The following is a 15363-nucleotide window of genomic DNA, read 5'->3' as shown; positions in this document are numbered from 1 at the left end:
TGGCAGTGCACATTATCCCTTTCAGCACTCAATCTGCTGCCTGCCTCCAACTCCCAGCCCAGATGCTGCAAGTTTGCTTGGCTGTCATCACTTCCCTTCTTGGGTGTATTTTGTTTCTGATCTTTGTTACTTGAGATCTCAGCTCTTGCCAGCTGGTGGCACCGCTGCTGCAGAACAAGGAAGCCAAACCAAGACAGCACTGTGGGAATAGTTTCATACTGGTTCTGTTAGTTCTTCCTAGCTATAGCTGTGCTCATCCTGTCTGCTTCTGAATGGAGGCTCAGGATAGTCTTTCCCAGTGCAAGGTGCTTTCAAGGTCTGGTAAATGGATTAATAAATTAAGAGATGCCAGGAATAAGTGCTTGAAATGTTCTTCAGGCAAGGACAGCCCATTCTGTCAGAGATTGAAAGTGAACAAGTTCATAGTGTGTTAGAAAACAAGAACCTCTGTGCTTTGTCTCCCAACTTCCTCAGTCCCCCCCAAGCCTCCTCAACTGGGAGAACAAATGTCAGGATGCCTTCAGCCCCCTGCAAGGCTCAAGGGACCGTGCAGCCAACATGGCATTTGGGAGCTGCTGTTCAGCTTCTCCAAATTACCGCCCTGCATGGAGAGTCTTACCTTTCCCTCTTTAAGGTGTACCACAAGCTGGGAGAGGTAAGAGAGAAGCCACAGGCCTTAAGTGCAGAATTGTGGTCAGAAGGTCAGCTTGACAGTTGCTTGGACTGTTTGTGCCAAAGACATAAACAGAGTGTGGGTCATGTTCCAGGGATGCTGAAGTTTCAGCAGAAAGATTTGCAGCCCTTGTAATTGGTGCCTGTGTTTTTTCCTGTGTTGTCAAGTTTTCCTGTTCCAGGAGTTTCCTCTCTCCACAGACCCACTGCAGTGCCTGGTGCATGTTGAACATTAGGCATACAGACTCATCTACAACAGAAATTTCAGAGATTCTAGACAACTGGAAAGGATGTGACTAGATTTAAGATTGCCTTTGTGGAGACACAGACTGGCACTGTTGCTGTAAAACTACTCCCCATATAGCTGCTGTGTTCTAGGTAAGTATTTACCTACGGAGCAATGCTGGCTAATTTCTCCATGTATATGAGCCCTAGAAAAGGTCTCAGAGCCAAGAGGGTGAGGAATGGTTGGTCAGCACTCATAAGAACACATGGGAAAGCACGATCCATTTCCTCACTCACGGTGGTGGCAGACTGCTTCCTGCTGCCGAGGGCTGCTGGACACCACGCAGCAGCCAGGCCAGTGAGGATGCCAGTAGAGAGATATTAAGCTATAACAACTTCTGATCTTGCTCTCTGATGAAACCACTTCATAGAGACTTTCTTCTCTTTCAGGAAAGAAATTCTAGGAGTAATGATGACTTGCCATGTATATTTATAGGAGCATCTCTTTCCTGTTAATTGCAGAAAGCCAACTTTAACTTTTTACCTGTATAAACAGGATTTGACTCCAAAAAAAATATTTTCCCTGTTATCTTGGTGCATATACAGTAGGCTGCTGCTGTTGCACTTCAAGTGCATTTGGTTTTGGGGAAAGCTTTTAGTCCTGTGCTCTGGGCTGCTCCACTTTGCTTAGGGGAAGGGAAACATCCAGAGCAATAGAAAGTGACTACAGAGAAAAGTCTGGCTCATGACATGGATTTCCCTGTCACCTTTCTTTCTCAACTTACTAACACACTTTTGGAATAAGAAATAGTCAGAGAGGTCAAGTCATATCCCTGAATGCTGGGTGCCTGTACTGTCTGAATGACAGAATAGTTGAGGTTGAAAGGGACCTTTGGAGATCAGCTAGTCCAACCCCCTGCTCAAGCAGGGTCAACTAGAGCAGGCTGCCCAGGACCATGTCCAGTCAGGTTTTGAATATCTCCAAGGATAGAGACTCCACAACATCTCTGGGCAACCTGTGCCAGTGTTTGGCCACCCTCACAGTAAAAAAAGTTTTATGTTTAAATGGAATTTTCTGTTTTTCAATTTGTGGATCGTCACTGGGCACCACTGAGAAGTCTGTCTTCATCTTCTTTAGTCACTGCCATGAGGTAAGGGACTGATAAGATCCCCCTGAGCCTTCTCTTCTCCAGGCTAAACAATCCCAGCACTCAGCCTGTACTATATGTCAGATGCTTCAGTCCCTTAATCATCTCTGTGACCCTTCGCTAGACTCTCTCCAGTATGCCCATGTCCTTCTTGTATTGTGGAGCCCAGAAGTGGACACAGCACTCTAGATGTGTCTCACCAGTGCTGAACTGGTGAGAGGAGGGGAAGGATCACCTCCCTTCATCTGCTGGCAGCACTCTTCCTAATGCATCTGAGGATGTTGTTGGCCTTTGCTGCAAGGGCACTTGGCTGGCTCGTGTTCTACTTGTCCACCAGGATTTCCAGGTCTTTCTCTGCCAAGCTGCTTTCCAGATGCTTGGCCCCAGCCCACACTGGCACATCAGGTTATTCCTTCCCAGGTGCGTAACTTCACATTTCCCTTTGTTGAACTTAATGAGATTCCTGTTGGCCCATTTCTCCAGCCTCTTGAGGTCCCTCTGAATGGCACCACAACCATCTGGTGCATCAGCTACTCCTCCCGGTTTTATGTCATCTGTGAACTTTCTGAGGCAGCACTGCCACACTGTCCAAGTCATTAATGAAGATATTCAACAGCACTGGCGGCAGGACCAAACCCTAGAGTACACCACCAGTGACTGGTCTCCAGCTAGACTTTGTGCCACTGATCACAACCCCTTGAACCCAGCAGTTCAGCCAGTTTTCAATCCACCTCACTGTCTATATACCTAGTCTGTTGTATTGGGTTTGTGTGGCAAAGTTTTGGTAGCAGGGGGGCTACAGGGGTGGCTTCCATGAGAAGCTGCTAGAAGCTTCCCCTATGTCTGACAGAGCCAATGCCAGCCGGCTCCAAGACAGACCCGCCGCTGGCCAAGGCTGAGCCAATCAGTGACAGTGGTAGCGCCTCTGGGATAACATATTTAAGAAGGGGAAAAAAAAAAAAAAAAGTTGCTGGGGCACAGAAACTGCAGCCGCAGAGGAGTGAGAACATGTGAGAGAAACAACTCTGCAGACACCAAGGTCAGTGAAGAAGGAGGGGGAGGAGGTGCTCCAGGTGCTGGAGCAGAGATTCCCCTGCAGCCTGTGGTGAAGACCATGGTGAGGCAGGCTGTCCCCCTGCAGCCCATGGAAGTTAACAATGGAGCAGATATCCACCTGCAGCCTGTGGAGGACCCCATGCCAGAGCAGGTGGACGCCTGAAGGAGGCTGTGACCCTGTGGGAAGCCCACGTTTGGAGTGATGGTATTTGTCTTCCCAAGTAACTGTTATGCGTGATGGAGCCCTGCTTTCCTGGAGATGGCTGAACAACTGCCTGCCGATGGGAAATAGTGAATGAATTCCTTGTTTTGCTTTGCTTGTGCACGCAGCTTTTGCTTTGCCTTGATACAGGGAAATAACTATTTGCCTTTTGACCACTTAAATATTGTTTAATAATTCTGTTGGCCTTGTTCTTTCAAGGCTTGCTTGCTGGGGCCTGGCGCCTGTGGCGTCTGTCAGGGGTTAAGCTTATCAGGGACTGGTATTCGTCAAGGACTGACATGCCAAACAAAGGGGTGATAACAGGAACTGCAATGTTAGTCTCATCACAGAACTGGCTAGGACTTGTTAAAAACTGCTGAAATCACCAAGTAAGAAGAGAGCATGTGTAAATGACTAAAGTTCATCTAGAGAACAGAAGAAGAAGAGGAAGATAAGACCCCTGAAGAAGTAAATGATCACCAGAGACAGATCTGAGCCTGCGCAAGATGACATAAACATTTTAGAACTGCTGACACAAGCTTTTGAACTAACCCCACCCCAACTTATACATATGTATATTTTGTATTGTGTAACCCTATGAATATGTATGGCTTGGTATAATAAATATCTGGCTGCTTGCTGAGACAGTGTGCAAGCTTTGAGGAGAAATCCCCTTGCACCTGGCGCCGAAATAAACATGCTTGCTTTATAACTCACTCTCCGAGTTGTAAAGTTTGATCCACGCGTCAGTCTATTAAACTGTCTTTATCTCAAGCCACAAGTTTTCTTTTTCATTCTTCTGATTCTCTTTCCCATCCCACCAGAGGGGGAGGAGTGAGGTGCTATGTGGTGCTTAGTTGCTGGCTGGGGTTAAACCATGACACTATCACCAGCCCTGAGGTGTCTACACCCAAGAGTTCATAGCATAGAATGGTTTGGGTCAGAAGGGACCTGTGGGTTGGAAGGGACCTTTAACAATCATCTTGTCCACCCATCCCCCCCAAGTTCTTTAAGAGCTGGCCAGGGAAACTTCTGGCTTCATGGAAATAATTTTAATCTTTGGAAATTTTAAGAGGCTGGAAGCATGCCACTGTTTGAGCAAGGCACAGAGGGGTGACCAGATACCTGTGGACTACTTTCCTTGATGTCACAGGCAAAATAATGGAAAACTGATAAGGGACTTGATTAACAGAGAATTCAAGGCTAGATATACAGTTAATGCCAGGCAACAGGGTTGTGTGGAAAATAAGTCTGTTTAACAAAAGCCTATTTAATTCTTAGAGATTGTTTGACTGATAAAGGTAACAGTGAGCACGTCACAGTTAAATCAGGGAGTCTGACAGAACAAACTCAGCACTCACCATTAGCAGAGCACGCAATACACAGATTAACAACTGCCAACATCCTCCCCGAAACAGGTGCATATAGTGAGGTTCTGCAGGATCAACATCAGGCTCAGATGTGTTGAACTGTCTCAGCAATCTGGAAATAAGTACAAAGTCACTGCAGATAAAATGTTTTGTATAAAAGGTTGGAGGAATGGAAAATAACAATGGGGTTAAGGTGGTTGTACAGAGCAATTTCAGATTCTGGTCACATGAAAATGCATCACCTTTTTCATACAGCCAAATTACAAGGTGAGAAAACTTGGACCAAGGGCTGCAGGGGGCACCTACAGAACAGGGTCTGTCTCCAGGCATGCACCGACTCTAAAGGATGATCAAGCAGTCCAACATGAATTCCCAGGATGATGCTGAGACATGAGAGACTAATGCAGCCTGTGGATGTTAAAAATTTTAATGGCCTGGGCTGTATGAAGGCTAGACACAATGATATCATTACCTTTTCTGCCTTCAATGGCGTGAATTGATGAATGGCATCTATACCAGAAGGGCTTGCTTCTACAACTGAAATGGTGTCCTGGTTTCAGCCCAGCCGGTAACAAAGGACCACGCAGCCGCTCACCCACTCCTCACGCCCCCTCCGGTGGGATGGGGAGGAGACGGAGGAGAGAAAAGAAAAAAAACCTGGAACCTCGAGGGTTGAGATAAAGGCAGTTTAGTGGGACACACACAAAGAAATTACAACAACAACAACGGTACTAATGAAAGAATATACAAAAAGAGCGATGCACAGTGCAACTGCTCACCACCCGGGACCTGATGCTCCGCCACTTCCCCCACCAAAAACCGAGACCACCACCCAGCCCGCTCCCCATTTATATACTGAGCATGATGTCACATGGTATGGAATAGCTCCTTGGCTAGTCCAGGTCAGCTGCCCTGGCTATGCCCCCACCTCCCAGGTTCCTGTAAAAATTAACTCTATCCCAGCTGAACCCAGGACATTATCCACCACTTATACTATACCATCTACATCATGCCCAGATCTTACTTTTTTTCCTAATCAACCACTACAACTTTCCTTGTCTTATATATAAGTATATGGACTCCACCCCCTGACCTCGCACACACACACACACGGTGTTCCTTTAGCCTATGGGCTATCCCTCTAATGTGTCCATCGATTTTGGGGCTCTATCTGTTGTGACAGTTCTTCAGGATAAGAGAGAGATGGGGTGAGATGTTGGGTTGTTGTACGCTGCCTCTGGAACTTGTGGCTAGTACATTTGGTGCAACTCATGCCCTTGGTCTGCAGGTCGAAGATGTTGATCTTGAGGAAATTGCTGGGTGCCAGTTCAAGTTCTATCGCTGTTGTACTTGGCTCAGTTTCAAAAGTCCATCCTGTAGTCATTTGGATAATTCTCACAATAATACCCTTGATATGGCATATAGACACTATAGATACAATGACATGCATTGGCAGGTTATTTAGCAGTTAAATATCATACAGCCCAATTCACTGGCTATTCTCTCCCAAAATCAAATCTCCCTGAGGTACACATCGAACCTCCCCATACTTCTGCATCACCCACCAGGTGTACCCAGGTCCTTGAGCAAAAACAACCCCTTGAATGGGTTTGCCTCTGCTTGAGGGAGGACTAACTCAGACTGTCTTTCCTAACATACTCCTCATGCGCACTACAGGGACTTTATCCCCTTCTACAGTATGTGGAACTCTTGGTTGGGCGGGGCCAGCCCGGTTGGCGGATCCTCTAGTATTAACTAACCAGGTGGCTTTTGTTAAATGTGTATCCCAATGTTTGAAAGTTCCACCCCCCATTGCTCTCAATGTAGTTTTCAGCAGTCCATTGTATCGTTCAATTTTTCCGGAGGCTGGTGCGTGATAAGGGATGTGATACACCCACTCAATGCCATGTTCTTTGGACCAGGTGTCTACGAGGTTGTTTCAGAAGTGAGTCCCGTTGTCCGACTCGATTCTTTCTGGGGTGCCGTGTTGCCATAAAATTTTCTCTTCAAGGCCCAGGATAGTGTTCTGGGCAGTGGCATGGGACACAGGGTATGTTTCCAGCCATCCGGTGGTTGCTTCCACCATTGTAAGCACATGGCACTTGCCTTGGTAAATTTGTGGGAGTGTGATATAGTCAATCTGCCAGGCCTCCCACTGTTTATATTTCAGCCATCGCCCTCCATGCGACAGGGTTTTTTGCCGCTTGGCTTGCTTGATTGCAGCACATGTATCACATTCATGGATGACCTGTGCGATAGTGTCCATGGTCAAGTCCACCCCTTGATCTCGAGCCCATCTATGTGTTGCATCTCTTCCCTGATGGCCTGAGGTATCGTGGGCCCACAGAGCCATAAATAGCTCACCCCTACGTTGCCAGTCCAGGTCCACCTGAGACACTTCAGTCTTGGTGGCCTGATCTGCCTGCTGGTTGTTTTGATGTTCTTCAGTGGCTCGACTCTTGGGTACATGAGCATCTACGTGATGTACTTTTACCACTAGCTTCTCTATCCGAACAACGATATCTTGCCACAGTGCGGCGGTCCAGATGGGTTTACCTCTGCGCTGCCAATTGCCCTTCTTCCATTGCTGTAGCCACCCCCATAGGGCATTTGCCACCATCCATGAGTCAGTATAGAGATAGAGCACTGGCCACTTTTCTCTTTCAGCAATGTCTAACGCTAGCTGGATGGCTTTCACCTCTGCAAACTGACTCGATTCACCTTCTCCTTCAGCAGTTTCTGCAACTTGTCGTGTAGGACTCCATACAGCAGCCTTCCACCTTCGATGTTTTCCCACAATGCGACAGGACCCATCAGTGAACAGGGCATATTGCCTCTCATTTTCTGGCAGTTTATTATACAGCGGGGCTTCTTCAGCCTGTGTCACCTCTGTCTCTGGCGACATTCCAAAATCTTTGCCTTCTGGCCAGTCCGTGATCACTTCTAACATTCCTGGGCCACTGGGGTTTCCTCTGCGAGCTCGCTGTGTGATCAGTGCGATCCACATACTCCACGTGGCGTGAGTCGCGTGATGCGTAGAGGAAACTTTCCCTTTGAACATCCAGCCCAGCACTGGCAGTCGAGGTGCTAAGAAGAGCTGTGTTTCAGTACCAACCACTTCTGAGGCAGCTCGAACTCCTTCATATGCTGCCAAGATCTCTTTTTCAGTTGGAGTATAGCGAGCCTCGGATCCTCGATATCCCCGACTCCAAAACCCCAGAGGTCGGCCTCGGGTCTCCCCAGGTGCTTTCTGCCAAAGGCTCCAGGTAGGGCCATTCTCCCCAGCTGCAGTGTAGAGCACATTTTTAATATCTTGTCCTGTCCGGACTGGCCCAAGAGCTACTGCGTGAACAATCTCCTGCTTAATCTGTTCAAAGGCTTGTCGTTGCTCAGGCCCCCATTTAAAATTGTTCTTCTTCCCAGTAGCTTGGTAGAGAGGGCTTACAATCAGACTGTAATTTGGAATATGCCTTCTCCAAAAACCCACAACACCTAAGAAGGCCTGTGTTTCCTTTTTATTAGTCGGCGAGGACATAGCTGCTATTTTGTTGATCATGTCAGCAGGGATCTGACGACGCCCATCTTGCCATTTTACTCCTAAGAACTGGATCTCCTGCACAGGTCCCTTGACCTTACTTTCTTTTATGGCAAAACCAGCCTTCAAAAGGATTTGGATTATTTTCTTCCCTTTCTCAAAAACTTCTTCTGCCGTGTTGCCCCATACGATGATGTCATCAATATATTGCAGGTGCTCTGGAGCTTCACCTTTTTCTAGTGCAGCCTGGATCAGTCCATGGCAAATGGTGAGGCTGTGTTTCCACCCCTGGGGCAGTCGATTCCAGGTGTACTGGACGCCCCTCCAAGTGAAAGCAAACTGAGGCCTGCACTCCACTGCCAAAGGAATGGTGAAAAATGCATTAGCAATGTCAATTGTGGCATACCACTTAGCTGCCTTTGATTCCAGTTCATATTGAAGCTCTAACATATCTGGCACAGCAGCGCTCAGCGGTGGCGTGACTTCATTCAGCCCACGATAATCTACTGTTAGTCGCCATTCCCCATCAGATTTCCGCACGGGCCATATGGGACTATTAAAGGGTGAGTGAGTCTTGCTGATCACTCCTTGGCTCTCCAATTGGCAAATCAGCTTATGGATGGGGATCAGGGAGTCTCGGTTGGTGCGATATTGTCGCCGGTGCACCGTCGTGGTAGCAATTGGCACTTGTTGTTCTTCAACCTTCAGCAACCCCACAACCGAAGGGTCTTGGGAGAGACCCGGCAGGGTAGACAGCTGTTCAATCTCCTCCGTCTCCAATGCAGCTATACCAAAGGCCCAACGGTACCCTTTTGGGTCCTTGAAATACCCCCTCCTGAGATAATCTATACCAAGGATGCACGGGGCCTCTGGGCCAGTCGCAATGGGGTGTTTATGCCACTCATTCCCGGTTAGACTCATTTCAGCTTCCAATACGGTTAGCTCTTGGGATCCCCCTGTCACACCAGAGATACAGACGGGTTCTGCCCCTTTATAACTTGATGGCATTAGGGTACATTGTGCACCAGTGTCCACTAGAGCCTTATATTCCTGTGGGTCTGATGTGCCAGGCCATCGAATCCACACTGTCCAGTAGACTCGGTTGTCCCTCTCCTCCACCTGGCTGGAGGCAGGGCCCCTCTAATCCTGGTTAGAATATCCGTTACTGTGGATGGGTTGACCCTGGCTGAACACCAGGTGCCCACCAAAGCCGTTCTATCACTCCCCCATCCTCAGCTGGATAGGGGAGAGAAAATATAACGAAAGGCTCGCGGGTCGAGATAAGGACAGGAGAGATCATTCACTATTACCGTCACGGGCAAAACAGACTCAATTTGCAAAACATACTCAATTTATTACAAATCAACCAGAGCAAGGTAATGAGAAGTAAAATGAAATCTCAGAACACCTTCCCACCACCCCTCCGTTCTTCCCGGGCACAACTACCCTCCCGGATTTCACCACCAAGCCCCCCCAGCGGCACAGGGGGACAGGGATGGGGTTTATGGTCATCACACGTTATTTTCTGCCGCTTCACCTCCTCAGGACGAGGGCTGATCACACTCTTCCCCTGCTCCAGCGTGGGGTCCCACCCACGGGAGACAGTCCTCCACGAACTCCTCCAACGTGGGCCATTCCCACGGGCTGCAGTTCTTCACGAACTGCTCCAGCATGGGTCCATTCCACGGTGTGCAGTCCTTCAGGAGCACACTGCTCCAGCGCGGGTCCCCCACGGGGTCACAAGTCCTGCCAGAAAGCCTGCTCCGTGGGCTCCTCTCTCCACAGATCCGCAGGTCCTGCCAGGAGCCTGCTCCAGCGCGGGGTTCCCACGGGGTCACAGCCTCCTTCGGGAACCCACCTGCTCCGGCATGGGGTCCTCCACGGGCTACAGGTGGATATCTGCTCCACCGTGGACCTCCCTGGACTGCAGGGGGACAGCCTGCCTCACCAGGGTCTTCACCACGGGCTGCAGGGGAATCTTCGCTCCGGCGCCTGGAGCCTCTCCTCCCCCTCCTTCTTCACTGACCTTGGTGTCTGCAGGCTTGTTTCTCTTACATGTTCTCACTCCTCACTCCGGCGGCAGTTTCTCTCCGTCCCAACTTTTTTCCTTCTTAAAAAGGTTATCACAGAGGCGTTACCACTATCACTGATTGGCTCGGCCTTGGCCGGCGGCGGGTCTGTCTCAGAGCCGGCTAATATGGGCTCGCTCTCTCTCTCGAACACAGGGGAAGCTTCCAGCAGTTTCTTACAGAAGCCACCCCTGTAACCCCCCCCGCTACCAAAACCTTGCCAAACAAAACCAATACAGTTACTCACTTTCTTCACACGTGAATCAGAAGTCCCTTCAAGGGGATCAGAAATGAGATCAGTCCATCTACTGCGTCTGGGGGACTGCTCACGGGAAACTGGAGCAGCAGTTTTCCAAGAAGAATTCTCTTTTCTGGTTGCTTTTTCTCTCAACTCCTGTACCCGTGCATCCAAGACTGAGGTAGGTTTTCCATCCCACTTCCTCATGTCCTCTCCATGGTCACGCAGGTAAAACCACAGGTTAGCCCGTCGAGTGTACTTTCTCTCTCCTCTCTCTTGGGCAGAGGAACGCTTACTCCCAATAACTGCGATCCGGGCCTGTACAGGTGAGGAGGAGGACAGATCCACTTTGAATTGCTGGAACTCTCGGGACAACTCCTCTACAGCTGAGACACAGGCCCGTAGGGAGGAAGAGAGACTTCCTTCGTCTTGCCGGAGTTGGACAGCCAATTCGTCCACCGTTTGTCCATAGCCTTCTCTTCAGGACATTACTGCCAATGAGTTGGCATAGGTTGGTGGTGCACTTCGTAGAAACTTCTGCCACATGGGTTGTGTGCATTGGACTTCACCTGGATCTGTGGGTGACTGCGCATTTTCTGGATCATTATAAATCACCTCCAGCACGGCTAATTCCCTCAGGTACTGGATACCTCTCTCCATGCTGGTCCACTTGCCTTGGTGACATGTAACTTCATCCCTGAAGGGGTATCTTTCCTTTACACCTAACAGAAGTCGCCTCCAGAGGCTGAGGACTTGTGTTTTTCTCCCAATCGCCTTGTCGATGCCCCCTTCCCTAGACAGAGATCCCAACTGCTTGGCTTCCTTACCCTCTAATTCCACACTACTAGCCTCGCTATCCCAGCATCGGAGCAGCCAGGTAACAATGTGCTCACCTGGGTGGTGGCTAAAATCTTTTCGCATGTCACGCAACTCACTCATGGATAGAGATCGCGTAATTATTTCAGGTTCTGCCTCTACCTCCTGTTGTCGCGATGACCCTGGTTCATCTTCATCTCTCACTAAGCGAACTGATTTCTTTGTGTGTTTCTTTTTCTGTACAGGGGCGACTGATACTGGCACAGGTTGGTTCTCTGGTTTAGCTGAAGTGTCTGTCACCGGGGTAGGGGTAGTCACGGTACCTGTTGTCGGGGTAGGGGCAGCCATGGTGCTTGTTGTCGGGGTAGGGGCAGCCACGGTGCTTGTTGTCGGGGTTGGGGTAGCCACGGTGCCTGTTGTTCTGTTTTCCATCTTTTCTCCCTGAGGGTGCTGCCTTGTATCAAGCAGTGTTTGGTAGATACTGGCCAGGGCCCAGCACAGTGTAGTGAGTTGTGTGTTTCTGGGATAGCCACAGCATTTTTCTTTCAAATATTCTATCACTTCATGAGGGTTCTGTAGTTGTTCGGGAGTGAACTTCCAAGTCACTGGCGGTGAGAAGTTCTCTAGATACCTGCCCACATCCTCCCACATGCCGTGCCACCCATGAGTATCCAGCTTTGGGGGAGATCTCTGAGTGGTACTCTTAAAGAGCCTTTTTGTAGCCCTAAAGAAGACCTGAAACATAGTCAGGAGGCATAGCACTAACAGCACACTGGCTTGCGCATCCCAAGGGTATTCAAAATTATCAAAAGCTGTTGTAATTAGTCGGAAGGAGAAAAGGGAGGTGAACGGACGGGGGGAGGTATCCCCCCCTAATTTCCCCATGGATTGGGTGTAATTACCAATAAAATCCGACAGAAGGTGCCCAAAGTATGGAAATGTTATCACTGCCTCATACAGATACCAGCTTAACCTCATGACCAGTGATGTAATCATTTCATAAGTCGACATTGCCCAGTACAGCAAAATGATAATCCCAATCACTCTCCCAGAGATGAGATACGCAACTACAGGCAATACATAGAGCATATAAGAGCTTACAAAACACCACCATGTAAACAAATGAAACAACATTGTGACTAACATCTATTTATCTAAGAAATGCGTTTGGCAAATTTGTTTCAACACGCTCTGGCCAGATCTGTCGTTATCTCAACCCTTCTGCCCCACGTTGGGCGCCAAAAAGGACTGTTGTGGTTTCAGCCCAGCCGGTAACAAAGGACCACGCAGCCGCTCGCTCACTCCTCCGCCCCCCTCCGGTGGGATGGGGAGGAGACGGAGGAGAGAAAAGAAAAAGAAGCTGGAACCTCGAGGGTTGAGATAAAGGCAGTTTACTGGGACACACACAAAGAAAAAAAAATACAACAACAACAACGGTACTAATGAAAAAGTATACAAAAAGAGTGATGCACAGTGCAACTGCTCACTACCCGGGACCCGACGCTCCGCCACTTCCCCCACCAAAAACAGAGACCACCCCCCCCGGCCCGCTCCCCATTTATATAGTGAGCATGATGTCACATGGTATGGAATAGCTCCTTGGCTAGTCCAGGTCATCTGCCCCGGCTATGCCCCCACCTCCCAGGTTCCTGTAAAAAATTAACTCTATCCCAGCTGAACCCAGGACAAATGGCAACCCTATCAATTACAAATGTTGCTGAAGCCTTGCTTCTGCATGCATATTAACCCAATCTAACACATTGTATCCCATTTCTAGACAGCATCTTTACAAGTTTCACCCCAAGTCTAAATGCAGCAGCAATCCCTGGTATGCCCAAGGGTAACATCTCTTGAGGCAGCCTCACTTTGCATCCAAGATTTTCAATTGTTCCACTATAACTAGAGAGAATTCCTAATTCCCTGCAAACTCAACTCAAACCTGAAAGTCAGTCTTGGTTTCTTTGTGCAGAGCCTCTCCCTTACAGAGTCTGGGTACGACTGGATTACGTTGTGTCTCTGAGGCTACTGGAATATGTTTTGGAGAAAGGCAGTGCTGTTGTAGCAGGTGTCATGGGTTAAGGCTGTAAGAACAGTTTGCAGAGAAGTGTAGCGTTCGCTACATATCAAGGTGCCGCGATTAGATCACTGGTCAGCCCGGACCAGGGAAAGAGACAGATAATACACACAGTGTGAGCGCCAACTTCCGCCTTTTATTGCGCAGTTAATTCCTTTTATACTAACAAGGGTAGGCGGGGTTACAGATACGTCATAGGGCTGCGACTAACCCTCCATCTTTCCATAACATCGCGAGATCTCCCGAACGCCAAACCCTACATCTCCCCCTCCCTATGACTAGCTTCTATGGTTATGAACAGTTTCACTCAAAGAAATAACTGTGTAAAGTACTATGAGCATAAGCATATTTCTACAAATAAGTTGAAACACTGTATCTTAAACACACGTAAATCTAATTAACACAAGTGGTAAATGGAAAGTTAAGGCGAGGAAAGAATTACTTCTATTACTTTATAAAGTTTATCGTTGGTACGCTGATGTTAAGGCTTACTGTCTGGGGCATTCAGATTCCCGGCTGTCGTGGTTTAACTCCAGCCAGCAACTAAGCACCACGCAGCCGCTCACTCACTTCCCCCATCCAGTGGGATGGGGGAGGAACTCGGGGAAAAAAGGTAAAACTTCTGGGTTGAGATAAGAACGGTTTAATAGAGCAGAAAAGAAGAAACTATAATGATAATGATAACACTAATAAAATGACAACAGTAGTAATGAAAGGATTGGAATGTACAAATGATGCACAGGGCAATAGCTCACCACCCGCCAACCGACACCCCGCCAGTCCCCGAGCAGCGATTCCCTGCCCCCCCCCCCCCCCACTTCCCAGTTCCTAAACTAGATGGGACGTCACATGGTATGGAATACACCATTGTCCAGTTTGGGTCAGGTGCCTTGGTTGTGTCCTGTGCCAACTTCTTGTGCCCTGGCTGGGCATGAGAAGCTGAAAAATCCTTGACTATAGTCTAAACACTACTGAGCAACAACTGAAAACATCAGTGTTATCAACATTCGTCGCATGCTGAACTCAAAACACAGCACTGAAACAGCTACTAGGAAGACAGTTAGCTCTATCCCAGCTGAAACCAGGACAGTATCCACCCCTTATTCTATACCACTGACGTCATGCTCAGTTCCCATACATTTAGTTACATCCTGATTAATCATCACCACCTTTCCAGTCCTTTGAGACATATGAACAATGATATATATATATATACACACACAGAGATATTATTCCTTCAGTTCATGAGTTATGTTCATAAAACATTTGTTGAGTTCAATTAGTTTCTGACTCCGGGCTCCATCTGTCATACCAGTCTGTCTGGGCAGGAGGAATGGTGCAAAGTCCTCTCAGTCGGTAGAGCAGAATTGGGCTTCAGTGTGGTGTGACGAGCAGGTGACATTTGACGTAGCAGGAGGATGGTGTGCACCGTTGGATTGTTGCATGCTGGAGTCAGTTCTGGTTCCATCACTACTGCGTTTTGCTCAGTTTTATCACAGTTCTTTCTTGCTATAGTACCATGGATATAGCATACAACAATTATAATAATGATAACATACAGTAGCAGGGTTATATAGCAACTAATATCATACAGTTTAATTTTGGCTATTTTCACCTAAAATCAAATCCCCTTGAGGCACACATCGGACTTCTCCATCTTTTCGCATCACCCACCAAGTGCACCCAGGCCCTTGAGCAAAAGCAATCCCACGAATGGGTTTACCATTGCCTGAGGCAGGAGTAACCCAGACTGTTTTCCCTAACATATTTTTCATGTGCACTACAGGGACTTTATCCCCTTCTACAGTATGTAAAAATTCTGATTGGGCAGGGGCACTCCGATTGGCAGATCCTCTGGTGTTGACTAACCAGGTGGCTTTTGCTAAATGTGTATTCCAATGTTTGAAAGTTCCACCCCTCATTGCTTTCAATGTAGTCTTTAACAGTCCATTATATCG

General features: G+C 48.2%; 2 protein-coding genes across 8 annotated transcripts in view; one reads left to right on the top strand and one right to left on the bottom strand.

Moving 5' to 3' along the window:
• LOC126035317 (uncharacterized) overlaps positions 1–15363 on the bottom strand; it is a 271995-nt gene that overhangs the window by 7003 nt on the left and 249629 nt on the right. The window lies entirely within an intron of this gene.
• Positions 1–15363, top strand: part of LOC126035304 (DDB1- and CUL4-associated factor 12) — a 170634-nt gene that overhangs the window by 51264 nt on the left and 104007 nt on the right. The window contains exons 9-10 of one of the 6 annotated variants that reach the window (XM_049793778.1): positions 841–1050; positions 2529–4041. The exons of 2 other annotated variants lie outside the window; for them this stretch is intronic. In XM_049793778.1, the coding sequence (XP_049649735.1) occupies positions 841–972 (132 nt within the window). In that variant the 3' untranslated portion in view covers positions 973–1050; positions 2529–4041. Of the gene's footprint in view, positions 1–840; positions 4042–15363 lie in introns of those variants that run through there. 3 more of the 6 variants (XM_049793777.1, XM_049793779.1, XM_049793776.1) reach the window with 3 other exon arrangements.

This window comes from Accipiter gentilis, chromosome W, assembly GCF_929443795.1.
Source record: "Accipiter gentilis chromosome W, bAccGen1.1, whole genome shotgun sequence".
In the NCBI taxonomy this organism is placed as follows: domain Eukaryota; kingdom Metazoa; phylum Chordata; class Aves; order Accipitriformes; family Accipitridae; genus Astur; species Astur gentilis.
Note: the sequence above shows the minus strand (reverse complement) of the source record. Positions and strands in the feature narration are given on the sequence as shown.